The 27566-nt window shown below is 33.2% G+C and overlaps 2 protein-coding genes across 4 annotated transcripts; one reads left to right on the top strand and one right to left on the bottom strand.

Annotated features, from left to right (window-relative positions):
* The first annotated feature begins 6 nt into the window (after positions 1-6).
* Positions 7-11748, top strand: bgcn (benign gonial cell neoplasm). The gene is made up of 4 exons (XM_075313918.1): positions 7-2133; positions 5986-6948; positions 10622-11348; positions 11421-11748. The coding sequence occupies exons 1-4, from the start codon at positions 195-197 to the stop codon at positions 11563-11565; spliced, it is 3774 nt and encodes a 1257-aa protein (XP_075170033.1). The 5' UTR covers positions 7-194; the 3' UTR covers positions 11566-11748.
* On the bottom strand, positions 11643-27566 carry Fak (protein tyrosine kinase 2 Fak). Of its 3 annotated transcripts, none has more exons than XM_075313921.1 (19): positions 27543-27566; positions 26450-26628; positions 25950-26377; positions 21847-22124; positions 21677-21786; positions 21343-21614; positions 20987-21263; positions 18160-18384; positions 17954-18086; positions 17755-17887; positions 16327-16468; positions 16052-16256; positions 15850-15992; positions 15631-15782; positions 13790-14241; positions 13622-13732; positions 13427-13541; positions 13215-13364; positions 11643-12154 (listed from the first exon to the last, which is right to left on the bottom strand). In XM_075313921.1, exons 2-19 carry the CDS (start codon positions 26469-26471, stop codon positions 11993-11995), a joined length of 3510 nt encoding a protein of 1169 aa, XP_075170036.1. In that variant the 5' UTR covers positions 26472-26628; positions 27543-27566; the 3' UTR covers positions 11643-11992. The 3 variants fall into 3 exon arrangements, with proteins under 3 accessions (XP_075170036.1, XP_075170034.1, XP_075170035.1); XM_075313919.1 differs by having other exon boundaries at positions 27326-27556; XM_075313920.1 differs by having other exon boundaries at positions 27355-27556.

Raw genomic sequence — 27566 nt, 5'->3', positions numbered from 1 at the left:
CTACCTTTTTTTACTTATGTGCCCTGTGATCATAGAACGTTTAAATGAGCTTTGTGTCACCCTGTTGACACATTTTTGACATTTGAATTCTGCAAAGACTAACGGATCATTTCTGCATAATCAAATTATTGTGTTATTTGAAGCGGTAAAGACGCTGAATTTTTTACGTGGTTAAGAAGAAAAAACAATCCATCATGCCGAACGATATTTTGCAATTATACGTATCAGAGCAATTAACAAACTTTAATCGTGATAAAAGATGTTGTATGAAGTTTATGGGACAGCTTTTTACTCTGGATCCCAGATATTTTGTGAAAATTTGTCAAGCATTTGGAATGCGCATGCGTCCTTGCATGGATAAGGGCCAAGAATCGATGATTGTGTTCAAGGAAGAATGCTGTCATGTACCAGCAGAAGTTTTGGAATTGAAACTATGTCCCGAATCATTAAAAGATTTGTTTATGTTCAATTGTGGCTCGGATTTCGGTGGAAGTGTCCAGGAGTTTCAAATGTCTCCAAATGTTGCAAGTCCAAGTACTAATGTTCCGCCAGTAGTTCCACCACATCGTTTTTCACTAGGCCCATTGAAGCAATCGATCGCACGTTGCAACGGAGTAGGACATCAGAGTTTCCAAAAACAATGCCCCATGCAACCATACAAAGAACTAATTCTAAAAGCCTTGGAACGTAGTAGAGTCTTGGTAATAAATGGTAGTTCCACTCTTGGTAAGTCCACATCTATACCCATGTATATAATAGAAAAATGTGGCGAAGAGAAGCGTCATTGTAAAATAATTTGTGTGGAAAGGGAGCAACTGGTGGCCATACATAACAGTGAAGTTTTGGCAGGTCACCTCCATGAAAAGGTAGGTGAAACTGTGGCCTATCAAGTTCAACTACAAAGTCGTATCAGCGATTCATCTAATCTTGTCTACACCACATCAAGTTTTTTATTACGTGTACTCATGGGTCAGTCTATAATGGATAGCTTTCGTCATATATCCCATGTTGTGGTGGTGGATGCCCATTTGCATGAAGCATACGCTGATTTGTTATTGCGCGAATTGAAAGTAGCTCTGATGTATCATCCTTATTTGAAAATAGTATTATTGTCGAATTTTTCAAAAAATTACGAATTTCTGGAATACTTTGGCGAAGGGGAGGAGATAAAACTTGAAGGATACCACTATGAAGGTCCTAAGTCCGACATTTTTTATTTGGAAGATATAATCAAAATTTTGCCAGACTCGCGACCATCTAAACAAATTGCAAGGGCTTTTAATACTTTACCCATAACAAATCCAAATCTAGTCACAGCTGCAGCACCATCATCGCCATATGTGGGAAAAAACTCAAAATGTTTGGATAAAATACTGGAAGCCTATGAAAGAACGGCATCAGATCAAAATTTTGATACGTTCATGTACATGGTACAAGGCGAGGATGCCGATATAAATCATCGAAATTCCATAACGGGTAGAACTATACTCAATATTGCCTCGATGTTGGGTAAAGCTGAACATGTGAAACTTTTACTAGAGTTTGGTGCTAATCCATATATCATTGATAAATTTGATGTTGACGCCTTGAAAATGGCATATTCCAAAGGTCATTTAGAATGTGTGGAAATATTGAAAGAGGAATGCTTTGAGAAACCACATTGTCAAGCAAAAGATATACAGAGTCATTATCGTGTAGATTATGCCCTAATTGTGGATATTATATATATGTTAACAACCAAGAATGATCTCTGGAGGAGAGGTAATATCATAGTATATCTACCCTCCTACCAGCACCTCATACAACTGAACTATTACATACTCAAACAAAAACTCCTGGGTAATGTTCCAGATCAAATCTCCATATTCATGTTACATAGTCACACTGAAAAATCTCACTTGGATATAATACTTCAGCCCAATAACAGTATTATCAAAATAATTCTAACCACTAATATTGCTGAGAATCTTCGATGTTTTGACAATCTACTCTATGTGATAGATACAGCTCTAAATTATCGTTGTGTATTCAATAATTTAGCCCAAAACAAGGAAAACGTTTATGAATGGGTCGCAAAACAAAGCATGGAAAGTCGTCATTCATTGTTGGCATCAAGCACTGGCATTATTGGGGGTAAGTAAATATTAATTTATTAGTGTTCAGTGATATAGTGATATTCTGGTGAAAATAAATGAAAATATTTCATTTATTTTATTACTGTTTATTTATTTTATTATACCCTCCACCATAGGATGGGGCTATACTAACTATGTCTTTCCGTTTGTAACACATTAGTCTCAGACCCAACAAAGTATATATTTGTTTGTATGTCGTGGTGAAATTGTGAGTCGATCTAGCGATGTCCGTCTGTGGAAATAACCCTAACTTCCATACTAAACACGCTAAAGACTTGAGACTTCGTATAAGTAGTTTTTATTGATGTAGGTCTGATGGTATTGCAAATGGACCATATCAGATCTCTGTTAGGTATAGCCCCCATATAGACCGACTGCCAGATTTGACCTCCCGAGCCTTTTCGAAGAGCAATTTTCATCCGGTCCTCTAAAAACTATGCAAAAATTGTCCACATATAAACCGATCCCCAAAGAACCTTTGGAGTCTTTTGGAATATCAAATTTCAATCGATCCGGTTGAAATTTGGTACGTGATGTTAGTATGTTTCTCTCTAACAACCTTGCAAAATTGGTCTATATCCAGATTTGTCTTACGGTGCCTCTTGTAAGAGCAAATTACACCCGATCCGGTGAAATTTTGAATGTGATGTTAGTAATACCCTCTAACAACCGTGCAAAAATTTGTCCCATTTTGTAATGAGATTTGTTGAAACAAATACAGTGCACTCGCGGTAACGTGAACACCGCATAACGTCAAGGCAAGTGCATCCGCCTCAATTCCTACTTATCAGTGATTGATAGCAGCGTAGCTGACTTGTGTGACATCTGTAATCAGGGGCCACATGACACTCGTCACCTTTTCGCTTGCCCAGCTAAGTCCACCCACCTAAGCCACCGGATTACTCTGGACACACCCCATCCTTGTCGCAGAGTTCCTTGATCTGGCTACTAGTTGAACTACACAGGCATAGAACAAAATGGATGAAACTACATTAAAACTGTTACAACAACAACAACCGCCTAACGTGAACACGCTTTTTCTTATTCCTACTACTGCGTAACGCTGAAAAACATGAAATTTGACGTTAAAGGGGCAGATTCACAATGCCAAATACAATTTCAAATACACTTCAAGAATTTTTTAGGGATCTAGTTTGGCTTTTTCGTGAATTTTAATTATTAATTTAAAATTTATAGTTCCATACCCACTGATATTTTTCCGATCTCTTTTTTTAAAATTTTTTTCATAAAATGAAAGTTTTTAATATAGCTGATAACAAAAATAGAAGACTATTGCGCTAGAACGTATACAACTCCCGAATATGGCTATGTTTTGTTCTGAAATTCACTAACTTGAACATTTTCGCTAACGTGAATTCTCTTGGTTTTAATTAGTTCTCATTACCGCGAGTGCACTGTGAAAGGTTGGCTGATAAGTCCCCGGTCTAACAAAGAAAAATACATTTTTTTTGTCAAAATTCGTTTTTATTATTCAAAATAGTTCCCTTCAAGAGCGATACAACGATTATAACAACCTTCCAATTTTTTGATACTATTTTGGTAGTACTCCTTCGGGTTTACCTCAAAATAGGCATAAGTTTCGGCGATCACCTCTTCATTGCAGCCAAATTTTTTCCTTGCGAGCATCCTTTTGAGGTCTGAGAACAAGAAAAAGTCGCTGGGGGCCAGATCTGGAGAATACGGTGGGTGGGGAAGCGATTCGAAGCCCAATTCATGAATTTTTGCCATCGTTCTCAATGACTTGGGGCACGGTGCGTTGTCTTGGTGGAACAACACTTTTTTCTTCTTCATATGGGGCCGTTTTGCCGCGATTTCGTCATCCAAACGCTCCAATAACGCCATATAATAGTCACTGTTGATGGTTTTTCCCTTCTCAAGATAATCGATAAAAATTATTCCATGCGCATCCCAAAAAACAGAGGCCATTACTTTGCCAGCGACTTTTGAGTCTTTCCACGCTTCGGAGACGGTTCACCGGTCGCTGTCCACTCAGCCGACTGTCGATTGGACTCAGGAGTGTAGTGATGGAGCCATGTTTCATCCATTGTCACATATCGACGGGAAAAATCGGGTGTATTACGAGTTAACAGCTGCAAACACCGCTCAGAATCATCAACACGTTGTTGTTTTTGGTCAAATGTGAGCTCGCGCGGCATCCATTTTGCACAGAGCTTCCGCATATCCAAATATTGATGAATGATATGACCAACACGTTACTTTGATACCTTTAAGGCCTCTGCTATCTCGATCAACTTCATTTTACGGTCATTCAAAATCATTTTGTGGATTTTTTTTGATGTTTTCGTCGGTAACCACCTCTTTCGGGCGTCCACTGCGTTCACCGTCCTCCGTGCTCATTTCACCACGCTTGAATTTTGCATGCCAGTCAATTATTTTTGATTTCCCTGAGGCAGAGTCCGGATGAAACTCTAGAGAGTAGTCCATTGTAATTATTTTATTTTGGCCAAATAGGCTCTGAATGAATAAATAAAAAAAAACTCATTATCAAGAAAACAGTATTTTATCAAAACACGAAATTCCTTTTTTTCTCCATTTTTTCACAATAACAAAAGTTGTTTCACAAAAGACGCTCTATCTCACAAACTAATTGACTAACAGACGTCAAATTTTGACACGAATCATTTGAAGGTTGGTACTGTATAAAAATAATATGCATTTAATACTAGCGACGCCATCTATGTGTCAGACCGGGGACTTATCAACCAACCTGTTATGTCCAATTTTGGTGGACCACCTTATGCCATTTTTCTGCTAGAAATATTCCATCAGTGTACAACTTTTATGTTTTCTAGGCTAAAAATAGTTGCTTGTTCTGTAACTTTTGCAATGGTGACATCGCAGACTATAATGTGCATGCTTCGAAACTTCCCAGTCAAGCTGTCCCATTTGTTGTCGAGTCATCAACGATGTGTGTGGTGTCCAGATTGAAGCCGAATCCCTTTCTATTTCTGGTTGTTTTTTCTTCGAATACTACTTTTAATTTCATCATAGAACCAATCATTAGACCAGGCTTCTCACTTGAATGAATTTTTTCCATTCCAACCAAATACTCAATATAATCTTTCGATGCGTCAATCCTTGTTTTACGACTATTTTGTTGGCCTTCATTCCACTGTCATCAGGATCTTTTTCGCACATTATTGTCGTATTTGATTCACTTTTCGCCAAAAAAAAGCCAAAAGCCATTTTTTATTTATATACACTACAGATAAACTGAAAAAAGACCTTTCGAATGGTATAGGCACGGTTTGCCAAAAATCATGCTGTTCTCAGTAAAAGGCAAATACGCAATAGCGTTCCTTGAAATAAATTTGTCCGCTATGGCAATTTGGAAGAAGATGGGCATCCATACACATACGAAATATTGATATATTGGTCTCTATTCGATTGTAAAAAAGGACAAAAAGAAACTAGAGAGAAATGTTTCCACTCTCGCCAATTGGTAAAAGATGGCGATCCATAATTATATGCGAAATATACAATTAAGTCCTCGAATATTCAAAATATATTTACGATTTGCAATATATGGCCTGCAAAAATGACGGGGGGAGATCCTCGAGAGAAATGTGTCCACAAGGCCTAATGGAAAAATATATACATCCAGACTCGTATGTGAATGATAAGTCTTTGCAATGTATGGCGTCTTTCGTTATCATTTTCACTGTCTTCTTCTTCAATTTGAATTTTATTGTTCATTTAAGCTAACAGCAGCACAGGTGATAGAAAGATCCAATGATATCTATTGACAAACACGAAAATATTTTTTCAACAACCTTTTTGTTTTTCTCTTTTTATTTATTTTATTTAGGAGGCTGTTGTTTTCGTTTGCTGCCTGTCGATATCTACAATAAATTACACGAAGTGCAAACACCAGATTTACTAACAGTTCCATTGGATCGTATATGCCTTTCGGCTAAGCTTTTAGCTCAACATAGCATGGTATCCGAATATTTACAGGAAACTATTATTAAGCCTCCATTCATGCATATCTATCGCGCTGTTGAAAATCTCAAAAAAATCAGTGTATTCACAGAGCTGGAAGATATAACGTGGTTAGGCTGTCGCCTAATTGATGTTCCTGTCGAATGCCAGTTGGGGAAACTCTTAGTATTTTCCGTACTTTTACAATGTCTTGATCCGGTCTTGACTATAGTCAGTTTTATGACAACCCTGGATCCATTTGAAACATCACACTTTATGGATGATCTAATTGAACCCTACAAGGAGTTTATACGTTCCAAAATCAAAGAAGAACGCATTAAATTTTCAGAAGGCCTGTACTCGGATCATCTAGTATTCTTGCGTTTATATCAGGATTGGCAAAACGATTTGAGGGAGGACAACACTGACAATGTTCCAAATAAATATAATTTCATGTTGAATGGTTTGTTAGAACATGTATGCAATGTTCGTACCACCTTGGTGGGTGCTCTTCGATCTTCACAATTGATACACAACAAAGGCAATTTGAGTATGCATTATATAAATCAGAAATCTCATTGTTGGCCCATAATAAAAGCTGCTTTAGCCGGAGGATTATATCCATCCATATGTGCTTTGGATCGCCAGTGTAATCGTTTAAAGTCGCCTGGCAAATCGGAAATAGTTGTACATCCCAATTCAGTTTTACGTGATTTGAATGTGGAATCTATGAAAAATATGAATTTCCCATCACCTTGGATTATGTATGGCAAGTCGTCAAGAAGTTGGAATTGTAATAGCATAAGCTGTAATACAATTGTGGCTGGTATAAGTGTGGCCTTGTTTGCTGGTAAGTAGAAGATCGAGTTTTCATACAAATAAAAAAATGTGTCGGTTATATTAACCCGTTTTACCTGTATCGCTAAAAATTTGGTTTCACTTTTAACCATGTTAAAGTCATTTAAGAAGCTTTTAGCCTAAATTTCGGGTCGCCATGTCCATTCGTTTGGGCGGTAGAGAAAGTTGTTATTATTAGAGTAAAGATCTACTTGTTTGTGCGCGAGAGTGAAATTTCACTCACGAAGAAATAGTTGTACTCACACACAACGCAAAATTGTCTGAATCGTATTTCGCGGTGGACGGATCGTAATTCATTGGTTCTAAATCCTCGTAAAACTAAGGCTATAAGATTTGGAGGTCGACATGATTTAGATATTTTCGTGGGTGGAACAAAGATTGATTTTGTTGAGTATCACAAATGCCTAGGCATTATAATTGATAGCAGGCTTAGTTTTGAGACGCATGTGAATATGGTGAGAAGAAATATTTATTCTGTTCTGCGTAGGCTTTATTCTGTAAATATATATCTCCCTTTATGGGTGAAGACTAGATTGGCCCGAGTTCTCCTTATGCCACATGTTCTGTATGGGCTTGAAGTTGTGTCAGGTACGTTTGATTACGTTCTGTTGAAGTTGCGGCGGATAGTTAATGATGTTGCGCGATTTGCCTTTAATCTGAGGCGACGGGATCATATATCTGAGTATATTGGGCGTTTCCTAGGCACTTCTTTTGATGACTACGTTCGATTAAGAAATTTACTCTTTTTTTTATAAAGTAGTTAAGAGTGGAGTTCCTATCCTTGTTCGTACGATGTTTAATTTCTCGATGTCTAGTCGTAATACGCAGATAGTAATACCCAGAATTTTTAACTCTAAGTTGGAGAGGTCATTCTTGGTACGTGTTTCTCGATTATGGAATCAGTTACCTGTGGATCTCAGCATATTTTCACATACCAACAACGCGTTTCGTTTGAAGGTTTATAATTACTTTTTGCAAGGTTGATCGCATGTACATAGGGAAAATGACATGTTGCTAATCTGGACGTACTATTAATAATATGAAACTTACTATTCGAGGTAATTATGGTGGGGAACCAAAGAAAAATCAAAAGACTATATTAAATATAATATAATTTTTAGTTTTATATTTTTATCATTATATATAAGTTAGATCTTGGGCTATGTTTATTACCATGTAATGCATTTATTGGCCTTGTAGGCTTACGTGTTACTAATTAATGAATAAATAAATAAATAAAATGAAAGTCATATTCGCTAATGAAAAACGTTTAAAGCCTCACGCTCCCGCACAATTCACTACAAATTCGTGATTCACGAAAATTTTCCACACAACAATTTTCATGGCTCACTAAAATTTATATAATTCACGAAATTTCTCGTGACACGACAATATTCTAGATTCAGAAAAATATTCGTGACACAACACTAAGCATGATTCACGAGAATTCTCGTTATTCGTTATTATTATGACTCGCTGCAATAATAATAATAATAATAAATAATAATAATTATAATAAAATAATAAATAATAATTATAATAAAATAATAAATAATAATATGGTTTACTGTCAAACAATGGACGCTATTGAAATCATAAAATTGATCAAAACCGTGAAGGTTATGAAATCGGTGAGCCTGAGTTTATTAGTGAATGTTCATGAGGGTGATTTTTATGTGCCTCTGTTTTATCATGAATATGAATTTTATCGTGAGCGTAATTTTGAAAAAAAAAAAAATACTTATACTGTTAGACAAAGTGCATTTTAAGATAGTTGTAAAAGAATCATTGTGGTCAAGTAAAATACGATTGTTTAGATGTTTATTAATTTGAATAAAAATGTATAAATCATTCGAGGTATGACATACGAATAAAAACACAGTAAACATTGTCTTAAAGGACTTATGTTGATTTATAAGTTGCAATTCTGCTATATTCGCCTGATGCTCCAGCGTCTATCAGTTTTCAAAAACTATCACTTTATTCCATTTTGAAAAGTCGAAAATTGTTCACCAATATACCTTTCACAATTTTAAGCGTAATAACTATGTTTTCAGCACCTCATTTTCGTTTTTATTTAAATAACACAGGGCAACAAAATTGAACTTTTGTGTTGATTTGAATGGCCTTTCGAGATATACATTTATGTTCAAAATTAAGGCACTTCCGCTACATATATTGGAAAATCTTGAAAACGGTTCACCATACTAAATTAAAAAAAATCCGAAAATCTCAAACAATATTCTCTTTAAGACGTGCTTACATTGTTTTTAAATTTTCCAAGTAGTTTTAGAGATATTTTTGAAGTTTTGAAAAAAATTGAAATTTTTAACAAAAAAAAAATTGTTCTTTAAAAATTCCTAAAAAAATACAAATGGGACAGAAATCCATAAACAGTTAGTTAAATATATTTCGAATAAAATGGGTTCTATTTCATTATAATCGGTGCACAACTTTTGATTTTGTTCACGATTTACTGAATTGATATAAATCGCGATTTCCGTACAAAAATAACATTTTCTAATTGTAATAAGTTAGTTTTTTTTATAGTTTTGTTGATGGAGAACTGAATATTGTTTTTAAGGTTATTTGCGACGCTGAATCCAAATCTGCACTTGTTTTTTTTTTTTCCTATCAGCTCGACTTTTCGAGATATACCGTTTTGTTAAAAATTAAGGCACTTCCGCTACATACGAGTATATTGGAATAACTCGAAAACGGTTCACCATATTAAATTAAAAAAATCCAAAACTCCCAAACAATATTATCTTTAAGTCGTGCTTACATTGTTTTTTAAATTTTGCACTCAATTAAATTTTGACAAAATTTTCTAAAGAAATGAAATTTTGAAAAAATTTCCTTAGAAATGAAATTTTGACAAAATTTCCTATAGCAAAAAAATTTTGAAAAAATTTCCTATAGAAATAAAATTTTGCAAAAATGTTCTATAGAAATGAAATTTTACAAAATTTTCTATAGAAATGAAATGACGAAAAATTTTTTTGACGAAAAATTTTTATAGAAATTAAATGTTGAAGAAAATTTCTTATAGAAATGAAATTTTGAAGAATTATTTTAATAAATAGTTAAAATAGTTTGATTTGAGGAATACATTTTAGGTAGATTTCGTTAAGATTTAACAGGGATATTTTTTCATTTATAATTTTGATTAGTTTTTTCTAAACGTAAATTGCTTTCAATTCGAAAGCCGAACATAGGACCGACCTTTGCACGATTATTTTACCGAAATTATATAAATCCATATACAATTTTGCAATATAGATAAATTAGCAATGTTCTATAGAAATGAAATTTTACAAAATTTTCTATAGAAATGAAATGACGAAAAATTTTTTTGACGAAAAATTTTTATAGAAATTAAATGTTGAAGAAAATTTCTTATAGAAATGAAATTTTGAAGAATTATTTTAATAAATAGTTAAAATAGTTTGATTTGAGGAATACATTTTAGGTAGATTTCGTTAAGATTTAACAGGGATATTTTTTCATTTATAATTTTCATTAGTTTTTTCTAAACGTAAATTGCTTTCAATTCGAAAGCCGAACATAGGACCGACCTTTGCACGATTATTTTACCGAAATTATATAAATCCATATACAATTTTGCAATATAGATAAATTAGCAATATTTTTCGTATTTAAAGGTCCCACAAAAATATCCACATCAAATATCCAAATTATATCTATGCCCTCCGCTTCCGAAAGTAGTTCACAATGTTATTTCAATATTGACGAATGGATTACATTGAAAATGGACTATAGCGAAGCATTACTTCTTCTCAAGACACGGCAACATTTTTACAATATCTACACGAATTATTTACAACGTTGTGGTGTGACGGAAAAATTCAAACGACCAACTATGGCATTCTCTCAAAATACTCTACTTTTCGATTGCATCGAGAAAATATTAATACAAGAGGATACAGCAAATGGTTTTCGGCAACCCGAAAGAATTGGCCTAAGACCAAAAGCAATACCAACCAAATTAATGATGACGTTGAATAGCGGCATGTTTATGACACCATGTTTGTACAGAACACCTCAGTTAAATGTGAATGCCAACTCGGCGTCGGGCCCCATAAATCCGACCATCTTCCAAGTTCGAAATAAACAATATTTTATGGTTTATCGTAAGGAGAATGAAATCAATGATACATATAATCATCCAAACACCTATCGCAATAGTGAATGGTTTCATGTTCTGACCACTCTACTAAACGCCAAAACGGAAGCAACAAAACTTACTTTCATTATATTTTATACACGCCATCCGGACTTGCTGAGAAGTGTTTCTATAGCCGAATGGTCGAATGGCTATTTAGAGCTTAATCATTGCTTTAAATATAACATTAATCTACATAATATCTTGTAAGTAAGACTTGTAAGGACATTTCTATGAATTTTACTAATAAATTTTCTTTCTATATTGAAATGTTCTAGAAATAATGGAAATGCTAATAATGCAGCCTTAACATTGGCTTTAAGTCAAAAAAGAACTGTATTTGCTTTGGATCAAAATATCGGGCAATTCATTTTGAATATGTTTGCTTATCGTAATAATTGGTTGCACAATAATCATGAGTAATTTGTCACGACCATATTATCCGACCGACGGATCGACGTCTCTGTCACCCATTAAGTTAAGTAAAAAATACATTGAAGTTTTTCTTTTTTAATATGTTTTTGATTTATTTTATTTTTGTATGTTTTTTATATTATTTTGTATTTGGGCCATTAGTGCATACTCAATAAATATGTTAAAATTCTATTCATTATTTTATACGAGAAGTTCGTAGTACTTATAGGGAAAGAGAGAGAGAGAAGGATTAGTAGTAGAAGCCTTAGTAAGGGAAAATATATTCCGCACTATATTTATATTTAGTGCCGCTACAATAGTTTTTCTTTTATGGAGTGGGTTTTTTTTGGGAAGAAGTGAGGATTAGGGGAAATAAGGGAATTGCTTGATTAGAATCTCAAGAGAATGTATTATCTTAAATTACTTTAATTTACTTTTAATGAGTGTTAGTGTCTTCAATAATTTTTAATGGTTGTTGATCGTTTAGAAAATTTGACGATATTGCCATATCGTTATTAAAAGTTGAGTTTCTTCTTAGAAGAAGAATATCATCAGCATTATGGACTAGATTTTGATTAACTATAATATTGTGAGCTTCCTGAAATGATAGAAAAAAATAAATATTAGTGATTTTTTTTTGGAAATGTTATTATTTTTTATAGAAGTAAAAAATCCTATAGAAAGGAAAATTTCAAAAAAAAAAAAATCTTATTGAAAGGAAATTTTGAAAAAAAAAAACAAAAAAAAAAATAGAAGTTAAATTTCCTGAAAATTTTCTATAGAAATAAAATTTTATTTTTCTATAGAAAATTTTTACAAAATGTATTAAAAAACTAAATATTGACAAAATTTCTTATAGAAATTAAATTTTAGTTATGAAAATTTCCTATAGAAATGAAATTTTAGTTCTGAAAATTTTCTATAGTAATGAAATTTTATAAAAATTTCTTATAGTAATGAAATTTTATAAAAATTTCCTATAGAAATGAAATTTTATAAAAAATTCCTATAGAAATGAAATATTCTGAAAATTTCCTATAGTAATGAAATTTTATAAAAATTTCCTTTATATATGAAATTTTATAAAAATTTCATATAGATATGAAATTTTATAAAAATTTCTTATAGTAATGAAATTTTATAAAAATTTCCTATAGAAATTAAATTTTATAAAAATTTCCTATAGAAATGAAATTTTATGAAAATTTTCTATAGAAATGAAAATTTCCTATAGAAATCAAATTTTTTGAGAATTTCCAATAGAAATCAAATTTTTTGAGAATTTCCAATAGAAATTAAATTTTCAGAAAATTTCCTATTGAAATTCAAATTTCAGAAATTTTCCTATAAAAATGAAATTTTGACAAAATTCCTATAGAAATGAAACTTTGATAACATTTTCTATAGAAAACTTCCTATAGAAATTAAATTTGCAGAAAACTTCCTATAGAAATTAAATGTTCAGAAACTTTCCTATAGAAATGAAATTTTCTAAAAATTTCCTATAGAAATTCAATTTTATGAAAATTTCCTATAGAAATTTTAACGAAAATTCCCATTAAAAATTAAATTTTTAGGAAAATTTCCTATAGAAATGAAATTTTATGAAACCATCCTATAGAAATTGATTTTTTTTTAGATCACTATGTCGTACTTACGGTACTATTTGAGTAAAACGGTTCCATTGTATGATTTTGCATTATTTGATAGCCATCTTCATTTAAAACTTCACCTGTACCCGAAGAAATATTTCCACTTGTTGGAGGCGGTGTCTTATTACTACAAATTGCAGATGATGTCGAAGAATCCTACGAAAACGAATAAATAAAAAAATATTATGTCCATTTTCCGTTTCATAGGAAGGGCTTACATTTTGTTCGAAATATTCCATAAATAAAGATTCATATCTATGTCTTATGGTGTCAACAACATCCAATAGATTTTTAGCATCCATTGCTAAAACATGAGCTGCTGAAAGCATGCCTCTGCAAAATATGAAAATCATTTTAAATTCAATTTAGTTATAAAAAAACATATTGCCTTAAAAACAACAACAAACTCTTACTTTTTATACTCTACATCTAATGTAGTATCATTGTACTGTTGGGCTAATTTCATGGCAGCTACCAGTTCATGCATATCCTTTGGCAAAACTTTATGAGCCATTTCCACTTCTCTATATAGGGACGAAAGTATTACTTATACTTATTTATTTGCGATGTGATAAACTTACTTATATGCTTCTGCTGGTATTAATGGTGATAAATAATCCACCGATTGTAATAGTTTTCTCAATTCAAAGCCTATATTTTTAACTAATTCCAAGAAATTATTACTCTTGTGTTCTCCCACTTCTTGAGAGAGGGTAATAATGGCCTTAACGACATTGGTTGTGGCTATATAAACGGTATCCTTACTACGATTTAAATTGGGCTTAATACTATTTCTATGCTGCTGACCATCGGGGGGTACATGTGAATGTCGTGGATCTATTGCTGTACTCAAACGTTTGGAAGCATTGGTGATTTTCACATTCGTATTCGATGCGGGATAGTTATTAAGTTCGCTGAGACTGGAAGAACTATTATTGGTGATATTATCGTTTAACGATGAACACAGAGAAGGCGAAGTATGGTGACTATTTGGTTCCACCACGTCACGGCTCGTAGATGTTTTGCGGGATTTCTAAAGAGAAAATATAAGACAAATCCGATTTTATATGGGGGGGAAAATAAACTGGGGCTATTTAAAAAAAGAGGACCAATATACAACTCAAATCATGGCACACACTAAAAAAGGACTAATAAAGGATACAAAACAACAACAAAAAAAAAATCAACTTAAACATCAACAACAACCACAACAAATCATAAGAGAAAATCGGGAATTTTATTCATTTCGTCAAACCTCCGCCATGTGCAACATAGATATACTATTTTTCATCTCGGAATCGTTCGTCATCAATCCTCCTCCTGCTGCTGCTGGTGCTGTTGTCGTTTCTATTTCTGAGAATGGTTGTGGATTTGGTGTTTGCTGTTGTTGCTGTTGCTGGGGTTGGCCTACTACCGCAGCATTCATGCTCTGAACCATTTGTAGTCTTTGTGTATCATAACCATAAACAAATCCATTGCCTGGAGCCATGGGTGTATAGATTTGACCTGGCATTATTGCTTGTGTTGCTGGTGGTTGTGCTATTGGTTTATTATTAATATTGGCCACATTGTTTGCTGGACAAACATCATAAATTTCCTCTTCGAATGCTTTATACTCGGGAGTATTTTTCATGTGATTCTTAAAGGCTAAAAATGAAGAATAAGCTTCTAAACTACCCGAACGTGAATATGATTTGGGAAAATCTCTACTATTGTGAGCCGAACGTTCTAAGCTAGCACTGCGAGGTACACATTTCCTTGGAACATTTAAGGGATTAATCAAGGATTTGTTACGTTCCAAGGAGCCACCAATGGAACGATTACAATTAGTATTCTGAAAATGTGGTACTACAATATTACGCTCCAGACTGCCACATGCTGTGGGAATATTGGGTGTCACCCTATTATTAATCGGTGGATTCCTGCCAAAATCATAGATCATTTGAGTTCTTTCTTCTTGACCCAGGGAGGCTGATTTACAAGCACTAGATGGCTGCATATGAATCATAGTATTATCAAAATTTCTACATTCTGGCATAATTACAAATTGATGGGGCATTGTGGTAAAACGAGGATCAAAGGAACCTAAATGAACATTGGAATCCATCACACCACCACCACCAATTTGTCGAAAAAAATGTTGCCTAGGAGCACAAGCATTTACAAATGAAGATGTTGGTGTCTGTTGCGTTGTTTGTGACTGAGGAGTTTGTTGTGATTGACCTTGTAAGGTCATTGCTTCGGTTGCATTAATTAAAGATTTCTCCTGCTGAAGCCTATGTAAAACCGATGCCTTTTCTTCTCTGGTTATTGTATTGTCTAACTTTAAAAATTCCGAAACAGGAAGTTTACTTGTCTTTAAAGCTATATCATTATTGGTGGTCTTAGTAGGATCTACTTCTACTGCTAATGTATTAAATACCGAGGCAGGTGTTGTATAGGCTGCAGGATTAATGATGCGATTCTCATTTTCCTTCATAAGCCGAGCTAAAATTTCGGGATTTTGTGCTATTATATATGTTTGGGGACTGAGGGCCGTTTTATCTCCACCTGGGCCAGTGAATTTCGAGTTATCTATAACGAAAAAAAAGAATAAGAAGGAATATTGTGTTGCGAGCATTTGGTTTAAAACTACACATACCTCCAATCAATTGAGGAGTTTTCGAAGGTTTCGAAGGTGGCATATCCATCATATCGCTATTGCTATTGGCCATGGAGAAAAATCCAGAATTCTCTTTATTTATTGATTCAAAGCCAGCGGCTCTTTCTTCGATTAAAATCTCACTATAAATAAACACTTATTACGTTTGTTTTTTGGAAATATGGCAAATATCGAAACTTACTATAACGTCTCTTTGATCCGTTTAAAATTTGGCCTTTTTGATGGTTCATATGTCCAACATTGCGATAATAATGAATACAGTCTTGGTGGGCAATTATTTGGGAATGGCAGCCTTTCTCCATTTTCTAATTTGGCAATAATATCGCTATTTTTAATACCTTGGAAAGGTTTAACACCTAACATCAATATCTCCCAGGCACAAACGCCTAATAAATAATAAACATTGAAGCAAAATAAATTAATTCGTTTTTTGAATTTTGTGAAATCAATATTTACCAAACATCCAGACATCGCTGGCTATGGTAAATCGGCGAAAATTAATTGATTCGGGAGCCATCCATTTGATGGGTAGCATACATGTACTGGAATGATAATACGATTGCTCCGATACCCAACGGGATAAGCCAAAATCAGCCAACTAAAACGAGAAAAAGAGGAATACAGAGAAAAATGTAAGTAATTTCAATTAAACATTTTTTGAACCAATTAATTTTCTGATTAAAGACAAAAAATATCATAGTTGCCTCGCCAAAGAAAAACGAAAGGAAAAATATTGGTAGACGAAAAAGGATTTTTCATATTAGGGGTGCCAATTAAAATGCAGGATTATGTTAGACACTACTTTTTCCTATCTTTTTTGCCACATACGGATACGGCGACTACAAAACGACTATTGACTTAATTCGCAAATCGATCCAATAATAAATATAAAAATATTGATCAATCAGGGATTGTTTGGGATTGTCGTAGTCGATCCAATTTTCATTACCAATAACGATGTGAAGAAAAAGTAATTTCAATTTGTTATACTATGGAATAAGGTTATGGCATGAATATAGTTTCAGAATTATATGATGCGTATATCCCGAATTAATCCATCTATTGTCAATCCCGTATTACTAATTTGCGTATCCAATATTTTGTCAATAGATGACGTTTATATCGAGCGAATGGTCAAAGCAGACAAAAAGTTAATAAAAACGACAATAATGTGCGAAAACATCAAGCGTGGCGAGGCTCAATAAACGGTGGCAAAAACAGATTGGGATTGAAAAAGAATCATCCACTATGAGTTGCTCCAACCTAGTCGATCGATTGACTCTACACTTTACTATCAACAACTGATGAGGTTTGAACAATAATCACAAAACATATAAAAATAGCCAGAAAAGAAATGAGGAAAATTCGTCTTCAATAGAGTCTGTGAATATTACTTGTCACAGTTTTTCGCAGAGAAGCGACGACAATTTTAAATTAATGGAATAATGTCTTTAGAGAGAAAAATGGTAAAAGGTGATCGAACAAAATGGTACATAATTGGCGCAAAAAAGTTCATTATAAATATAAAAAGTGAGGTGATCCAACATTTAGGTATACGACGGAGAATGTAGACGTAGTAGGACCCACGAGCAGTGCGATATTACATTTGCTGATATTTCAATAAATATATGTGCCTATGGGCTTTGGAGAGGAATATAGATGTCGTACCACGAGCTGTTTGATCTATATGGCGACATTAATATAGTCAGCATGGATGAAAATGATCCAGCCAAGAAGTCATTTAAATATAAGACTAGTAATGACGAGGAGAAGTCAATGGCTCCGAATGTAGAAACCACTTAAGGAAGCAATTTGAAACTTGTTTGATCCTAAATCCCATATATCATCCTATTGACTGAAGTTAACTTTTAATTGTGATCTTACCTTTATACAATTTGGCGAACTGACTAAAACATTACGTGCTGCTATATCTCTGTGTACGAATTTCTTTGATTCCAAATAACTGAGAGCTGTTGATAGCTGATAACAATATAGCAATAAAGTTTCTCTTCGTAATCTAAAATAAAATGCAATAACATAAATTATTATTATAAAATTAACCCTATTTTGCCACCAAATATACTTTTCTGCATTCGATTTTAGATAGGCTCTCAATTCTCCATATTCAGCCAATTCCATAACAATCCAAACAGGATTTTCACTGCAGATACCAATTAATCGTATTATATGGGGATGATCAAATTTTTGCATAACATCTGTGAAAAGATCAGTGTTTTACAAAGTTTAGTTTTTTTTCTAATTCATTATTGGCTCATCTAAACTACTTACAAGCTTCTTCCAAAAATCTTTCCATCTTTTCGGGATCATCATTGGCTTTACATGTCTTCACTGCTACTTGTATTATTGCAGAATTTGCATCGTTTTTATCACCTTTAGTGCTGGCACTGCATTTCAATTTGGTATGATAGGTGCCAATGTACACATCACCAAATTGCCCCACACCAATGGTATTATTCAAGGTAATTTCGGATCGATCGAGTTCATAGTTTCTTACTAATAAACAAAATTATAAAAGAAAAATGTAATATGGGATATTTGATACATAAATGTCAATGCCATAAACTAAGCGTTTTCTTTTCTGTGAAAAGGTTTTGCGCTACATTTTCCCTCATTCCCAAAGCTCTGATAATGTCGTTTATATTTTGGGATCAATTTTGAAAAGTTTGCACATTTTATATAATCGCCATAAGAAATATGTCGTTGCTGTCATATTGATCATTTGGAAATTCAGGAACCCTATGGTCAATGAAGGAATATTAGGAATTTAAATAAGGGGGAATTTTTAATCACCTTTTGATACAAGATTTCCGGGCAATACTACACATCCACAACGAAAACTCACGTTTCCAAATGATCTTGGGGATAACCTTGGTCGAAATTGGTAAGCAATTACTATTACTGGAAATTTTGTTTTTGTCATTGATCATGTACTATGATGAGGAAAGTACTTCTCTGTACCATTACCAAGATCTAAATTGTAGGCGTGGACGAGATATGAGCAAACAACGTGGTCTGCGAGAATAAAAAAAAAAACTACACAACAAATGTATTTAGTACGTGATAATACTCATGAAAACCCGATGGAAAGGTTTTTGCATCGATTATCGGTTTTGTTGGAAATTCCCCTTGTGGAGGACCGTTAGAACCGAGGTTTCAAGGCCTCAAACGCCGGTTTCGGTTTTTGTGATTTCAATGTAAAATTGCAAATTGAATGCCAGGAGGCGTAGAATACACAACTCGACCTTTTGATGAAATTCTGAGTCGATCTAGCCATATCCGTCCATCTGTTGAAATTACGTTAACTTCAGAACGTGATGTCAGTATATGCTTTCTACTAATTATATACAGTTGTTATTTTTGAAGATTTTTTATTATGTACACACACATACATACATAAATGGACTTAGGAATAAGTATGAGCAATTTTTAATTCGGTTTACGTCGTTTCGATTAACGTCGTCAAATTCCGGAACCAATCACGACGTAAATCGAGGGATTACTGTATAGCCCCCATATAAAGTGACCCTCAAATTTCACTTCTGGAGCCTCATTGAGGAACAAATTTTATCAGATCCGGTTAAAACTTGGCTCTCTAATTAACCCTTTCACTACACAGAAAAAAATATCACCAAAATATTTCCAATTAAAATGTTTATTGAAGTTGAAAATTTTTTCAATTAATAAATTAATTGATACAATTAACTTTTTAATCATGATAGAAACATTAAGTTAATTAAGTCAATGATTTAAAATTTTTAAATTTTTAATTAAAAAATTAATTGATACAATTAACTTTTTAATCAAATTCGGAAGACTAATTCAGTTAACCCTTTCACTACCGAAATAAACCTAATGTTAAAAACTTTAATTTTTCTTATGTTTTTACTTGTACTAACAGCATGAAGAACAAAAATTGCCATTTTGAAAACCTACTTCAAATACTTCAAGAGCTATATGAGCTTGTTTTGGAAATTTGATTCTAGAATTGTGACCAAGTGGCCTTACGAAAATAAGCGCTATTTGGCCTATAATGTCCTTCAAAGTGTGAGCAAAAATACAAAAAAGAACCCGAAAAAGTGTCAGCTATAGTTTTCTTATGAAAAAACATACAGTAGAAAAATTGTCTCAAATTTTCGTATTTTTCGTTTATTTCTAAAGAAGTTTACAAAAATTTATTTTGGACCTCACCAATATGGAAAAAATTTATAGGTTATTTAGATTAAAGCCTCTACTTTAAAATAACATCGAGAAATAAATCGAAACTAAGTGGAAAAATAGAATTTGGTGTCTTTTTCGAATGTCCTTCAAAGTGGACATCGGTAGTGAAAGGGTTAAAAAAAGTGCTGATTTTTTTTTAATTTTTAATTAAAAATGTATTTCAAACAATCATTTGTTAATCCAAATAAGAACTCTAAGCCAATTCAGAAAGTGATTAAAAATAGTTACATCTTTTTAATTAATAAATTAATTGAGTTTTGCAATCAACATCAATTAAATTTTTAATTGAATAAATTAAAAAATTAATTGAAATTTGCTGAAAAAATCAATTAATTTTTTAATCAAGAATTTTTTCTATGCCCAATTAAGCTGTGATTGATACTATCATTTTCGTGATTGAAGACATTTCAATTAAAAAATTAATTGGATAAATTAATTTGGTGATTGAATCAGAAAAAATTTTTTTGTGTGTACCGATGTCCAACTAGGAGGACATTCGAAAACGACACCAAAAGCTATTTCCCCTCTTAGTCTCGATTTATTTCTCGATGTTATTTTAAAGTAGAGGCTTTAATCTAAATAAACTACAAATATTTTCCATATAGGTGAGTCGAAAGCCGCGAAAGCAGCTTTCGACTTCTGACATTTCTATTTTAATACTTTCATAAAGAGCTACTTCCAAACATTAACTTTCCGGTATTTGATTTTATGTCATTCGTAAAAAGCAAATACGTTCAAAATTGAATTTCTATATTTTCGCGGTTTTGGTCGCAATTTTTTGAAAAATAAGTATTGGAATATACTCTCTAGTAAGTACTCATTTTCAATATATGGTTCCTATTCCTAGTGTAAGAAATCATAACATAATGTCATTTACCTGCAGGTGTAGAATAATCTCCTTCATCATCGGCCAAACCAAGTTCTGCATAATCTTCACTCAATTTTGGTTTGGAATTTTCCGTTGAGTTAATATCCCCACTGGTATTATTGCTACTACCGCCACCGCCATTATTTAATGAACATGGTGCACTATCGTTCGATTTATCGCCACCACTGTTTTTCGCATTAGCTATTGGATTCCATACTGTGCATACTTGATTATTGCTTATTAAGAGGCAATAACCTTCGATAAGATCAGCAATACTTGTTGCAGTCTGTGTGATGAAAAAATAATAATAAAATATGGAAAATAATTAAAAACATTTTCCCAGTTCCATTAACTCTACTACTCACATTATAACCATTGCATGTTATCACCAAATCTTCATCATTGCTTGTGGTTGTTATTTTAACTTGCGTTTTCATTTCGCGGCACCTGCACGGTTTGCTACTGTGCTGACTCAAGTTGTCGTCAATTGTTGGTGTCAGTGATTTGAGTAGATTACTCTTCTCTGTATTGGAATGTGAATCTTCTTTGGGTAGGAATAAGGTCGTTATACGACTAATGTCTTTGAATGTTGCCACTTGTATCATATTTGCTTGTGGATGTGTTTGATAGGAAAGACCTAGGTCAAAAAAAGTTACACACAAATATCGTATATATCATTTTTGATTCACAAATATTTACCAATTTTAGGTCCAACATATAGATACCCAGATATGTTCCATGCTGAACTTAGCATTACCGAAAACTTTTCATATTCTGTTTCGTAAAAGTTTTTCAATATATCAAAATACCTGAAAAAAAAAAAACAAAATAGAAATAGAAAACTAGTCGCGATACATACAGGTACATACTTCGTTATGTATTCGATATCTGTTAAATTGTACAACTTTTTGTAGGTTGCAAGTATCACTTTTTTCAGATTCTTTGGCTTTGTTGAAGATATCACAGTTTTTGGTAGAAATTGATTGAACCCCACTTCTTTGTCTATGTGGTCGACATGTTGCTGTTTTTTATCCGGTATTGTGACATTCACATTACGAAAATAATGCAGCATACTGAGACAACACAATTGAATTGCATTGTCAAAGTCTATGGTTGTCGAATTCGATTGAATAAAATCTTGTTTTACCTGAAAATAAAAACAAAAAAGAACAAATCTTGCAATAATAAGGCAAGTTATTTTATTTTAAAAGTTTTAGGTATTAATAAGATTCCAGTGGAGAAGCATCATGATGAAATTATTAACACTTGCCTCCATTGAATACCAAGGGACATGGCGTTTATCTTATGGCTAATTCGACTCTAATAAAAAGTGCAACATTTTCGAAATTAATTGTAAAATATATAGATTTTGAATTTAGGATACTTCTTAACATCATGAATAAAAAATTTATTTGGAATGACACTACAATGAGGGAAAAAGACGAGTAACATCTTTTCCTCGAAACAAAATCGTTCTTAATTTGTTATTATTAAGATTAGTATAAAATTAGGAACATTTTGGATGCGAGAACTCCATACCGTGAAATTAAATCTTCTTTATGTTTTGCATCTAATTAGTAATGAATCTAATATTCGTGTCTGTTCTGGTACAAAGTTAGAAGATTTTTAACACAAATGAATAACAGATTATGAATCTTTAATGCGTTTTTAAATATTTTGCACATTTTTTTCAATTCGATTTTAAAAAACCATCTACACATCGAACAAAAATTTCGTCTGACTGGTGTATGTGTTCCATGTCTTCTGTAATTTTAACCGCAAAATAAGGTTAGTTTATAGTTCTGTCTCCAAATCAGCTTGCAGAAAAAACCATCTGTTTACATTTTTCGATCAAAAGTCGAAAAAGTTCTCACACGTGAGAATTTTTTTTCAGAACAACTATGTTTTTGAGAGGTGTAAAGAATTTGTGTTGTGAGGTGTATAGGGCTGTGAGTTTCAGAACAGGCATGATTAATATTGCTATAGTAGAGTGTACTCTCTTTTTCAAAAAAAAAAAAAAAAATGCCCCCGACCTGTGCTTTCCACAACATACATGAAAAAAATATCACCAACATATTTCCAAAAAGTTGATTAACTTTTTAAACAAATTAGAAACTAAATTAAATTAAGAAAATGATTGAAAATATCAATATTTTTAATTAATTTAATAACAAATTAACATTTTATTTAAAAATATATCTAATTGAACTGTAATTGAATATTTTGGTCGGAAATAATTTCTTTGATATATAAAGGGTGATACTGTCAAAATTTGGTCAATATAAACTTGACGTATTTCTTTCAATTTTGCATTTAAAAAACCTGAACATCGCTCATTTTGAAGGTGTGTGTGTAGAATGTTGCTCCTATTTTGATTTTGGAATTCACTCTTCAGTTGTCAAAATGCCGTCCAAGCAAGAAGAGCAGCGTATCGCGAAAATCCGAGCTACTCGCACGCAAAGCTGGCAAAATCGCTAAAAGTTGCCAAATCAACCGTTACAAATGTAATAAAAGTGTTTGGGGAACGTTTGTCGACAGCCAGGAAGTCTGGATCGGGGGGAAATCGAAAACCGGAAGCCGCTGAGACGACAAAGAGAGTTGCCGGTAGTTTCAAGCGAAACTCTAACCTCTCTCTCCGAGATGCCGCAAATAAGCTGGGTGTATCGTCTACAACCGTGCATCGAGCCAAAAAACGAGCCGGACTATCGACTTACAAGAAGGTAGTGACTCCAAATCGCGATGATAAACAAAATACGACGGCCAAAGCGCGATCCCGGAGGCTGTTCACGACGATGCTGACGAAGTTTGACTGCGTGGTAAACTTACGTCAAAGCCGAGTAAAAGCAGCTTCCGGGACAGGAGTTTTATACGGCAAAAGGAAGGGGAAAGGTAGCAGATATTTTCAAGCACATAAAACTGTCAAAGTTCGCAAAGAAATATCTGGGTTGGCAGGCCATCTGTACCTGTGGCTTGATAAGCAGCATTTTCATAGCTTCCGGGACTGTCAACCAAGAAATTTACGTGAAAGAGTGTTTGAATAAACGTCTGCTGCCTTTGCTGAAGAAACACGGTTGTTCCGTACTGTTTTGGCCGGATTTGGCATCTTGCCATTACGGTAAAAAGGCCATGGAGTGGTACGCCGCCAACAACGTGCAGGTGGTTCCCAAGGACAAGAACCCTCCCAACACGCCAGAGCTCCGCCCAATTGAGAAATACTGGGCTATTGTCAAGCGGAACCTAAAGAAGACCAAAAAAACTGCTAAGGACGAGCAGCAGTCCAAGGCAAACTGGCTTTCTGCGGCGAAGAAGGTGGACAAGGTGGCTGTACAAAATCTGATGGCAGGTGTCAAGCGTGAGGCCCGGCAATTCGGATTTGGAAAAGCGAAAGCCTATCTGAATATTTTTCCTGAATTTTATACTAATTGAACTTGAAAAAGAAATTTAATTTGATTTTTTAAATAAACGATTTCATCGATTTACACGCGTTTTCCCTTGACCAAATTTTGACCGTATCACCCGTTAGGACCCATACCATTCATTGATTCATAAATTTTGCCGCAAAAAAGAAAAATCAAATTAAAATTTAGTCGAAAAATACATAAAAGAGTACTAAATCGGGTACGCTTTTATAAAATTACCTAAATTTTATTGATTTTCGAAGATTGAAAAATTAATTTAAAGTGCTGAAGACATCAATAACATAATTAATCATGTGTATTTTTCATTTATAATTAATTTTTTGATTGATACCATAATTTGTAATTTTAATTGCTAAAAAGGCCATGAAGGCTTTGTATTACTGAATAAAAACTGTTAAATAAATAGATAAAAAAACGGGATGTTTGAAAATCTCTCAGATAGTGATGCTATCCTAACCTAAGTCAATCACTTGATTTCAGGAGGAGTTCTTAGCAAATTTGTGATGGGAAAGATTCTGAGGATCGAATGAGTTGTAATTTGTTTTTTTTCCGTATTTTAAAGTTCGTTTCGTATTTATGAATATACATTGATTATGAAAAATTTGTGATGGGAAAGATTCTGAGGATCGAATGGTTTGTAATTTAAATATTTAAACAAATTAACCGCAAGATCGCCATGTAATGATGAGACTTGATCTTAAAGTAGAATGGTATGAATGAATCATTCCTAGTACCCTGTACATCATTCGAAAGAAAATAAATTACTCGAATCCGCATGAATTTGATTTTTTTTTCATATTTTAAAGTTCGTTTCGTATGTATGAAAATACATTGATGATGAAATATAAGTATTTTCAAATTTTTGGTCTGAGGAGAATTCATTCAATTTTTAAAAATTTAATTAGTTTCTTTTTTGGCACGTAGTGTATACGTTAGACATCTTCTCAACAACAAAATTTGGAGTGGCTTGTCCGTCGAAGGAAGGAACAAAATCAATTTTCTTTCGTTTGGAAAGAAAGCATTTGTATAAGATAGGTGAACTGCGCATAAATAAATGAAATTGAACGATCTCTAAAAATTTCTAGGCAATACTTCTCATATTATCCCTCTGTAGCTGATGTCGTAGTCTGACAGACACCGCAAAATAAATTTTTGTGCGTATCTTCGTAAAGTACAAAGCGCCAATGTCTCCGCTCTCAGTACCTTTTCTTTTTATTTGAAGTTTGTTAGATTTGTTTGCTTGATATGTTTTTATGGAAAATGTGGCCAAAAACTTTTTGAGCAGAAATGTTAACGTAGTTTAGGAATGAGGTCTGCTGGATCCCACGACAGGAATCTTATTAAAATTATACCACCTCAGCTACAGAGGGTTATAAATAGTACAGTACATTCCATATTATCTTTCTTAATTGTAAGTAATAACTATGCAAGATGTTTTTTTTTCTAACAGCGAGCAAAGCATCCTATAAAACGAATATGAGCTGATAAAAACTTTATCTATTCACTTATCTTTTAATCTCCATATACTAACAGGGATTTACATAGAAATTTACCTGATCAAAATAGAAATAACATGTGATTTTATCTTCATTGAAAAGCTCCCTGAGGCTATGGGGCAAGTATCGTATGCGCAATTCAGGCCTCCAAACGCTAAGCTTATCATTCACATTCACTGTTGGTGGTATATGTTGAGACTTTTGTTGGGGACACTCGGTATTGGGACAAGCAGAATTCCAAATATGTTCAAGTAGCTTTTGTATCTTTGTTGTTTTGTTCATCCATAGAGTTTCTTTTGTGACCATATTCTGCAGACGCAAAGCATAGTAACGAGGATTGGGTTTCTTTGCTGCGGGTACCATGGCCACAGTCTTCTCAATAATGTCCTGGACTGTATCCGTTTGTTCATCCACACTAACCGCATGATGTAGATTATTGGGCCAGTAGACATTCAAATTAAATACATTCGAGGACAATATATTACCTGGATAAAATATAATTAATGAGACGTTAGAATAAATATACAATTTAAAAAATCCAATTGCAGTCTACTTACTTTGGTTGGAATTTTGAGACATGCTTCCTTTGATTGATGGTCTCTGCGATCAATATTTATTAGATCAGATAGATAGATCTTGTTCGACTAATTAACTCATTGAAGCATTTATTAAATAAACCGATCTGAATCTTTGTTCTAAATCGAATATAAAATAAAACTTTTCACCACTCTTTATGCTGCAAAAGAATTTCAAAGATATATTTAGTAAGTCCCCTCCATATTTTTACATTTATATCAATAATTAATTAGAGATGATGAGATGTTGTGTGTTATGCTCTTGATAATTATGTTGATCGGCTTATTGTGTTGATGATTCTTGCGTGAGACAAATATGTACACAAAACTCATGTGAATCTATTTACGAACGCATATGTCCACATATTGCCTGGGCTACACAGGTTTTTACACAACTATTGGAAACTTTATAATAATCTATATCAAAATTCATCAAATAATTGGTGATGTAAACAAATCCCCATAATTTAATATTATTTAAGTTTGCGGTTGGTTTGCTTTTAATGTAATATGAGTTATTCGTATATACATAAGCAATAACTAATATAAATGAAATGCATGGGGGAAAAATTACAAGCAACCAACAATTGCGATTGAAATAAAAAAAAAATTTTTGCGTTGGCCGAGCACTAGAAAAAATGAAAGATGGGCTTGTCAAGTAGAAAACACAGACAGACGGGGTACCGACAGACAAACTAAAATTTTCAGTGCCCCATTTTCTCCCATGGAGACACTACCCACTGCCCAATATCCACTACTATTTTCATATTAACAGTCATTTATGGTGTTTGTAAATTTGCTCTAATTCACATTTTTAACTATTACACGTTATTCTGCAAAGAAATCGCATAAATTTACCATAAATATGTAAAAAATCTTTTTGGTACCGTATGAATGTAGGAAATTTGAAACTACTACACAAAGATTTTCAGAGAAATTTGTTTGCAAATTTCCGTTGACAAGTACGATTTGTCCACAAGCCAAAGCATTAGATGATGATATTCATAACTTATTCCAATTTAATTTGATATTTTATTTCGTAAACTTATTTTATTTTGCAATCAAAAACAACCACCTCCGCAAAAATATATATTTGTCA

The sequence above is a fragment of the Haematobia irritans genome, chromosome 5 (assembly GCF_050003625.1).
Source record: "Haematobia irritans isolate KBUSLIRL chromosome 5, ASM5000362v1, whole genome shotgun sequence".
Lineage (NCBI taxonomy): Eukaryota > Metazoa > Arthropoda > Insecta > Diptera > Muscidae > Haematobia > Haematobia irritans.
The sequence above is the reverse complement of the archived record's forward strand: the minus strand, read 5'-3'. Positions and strand labels throughout refer to the sequence as shown.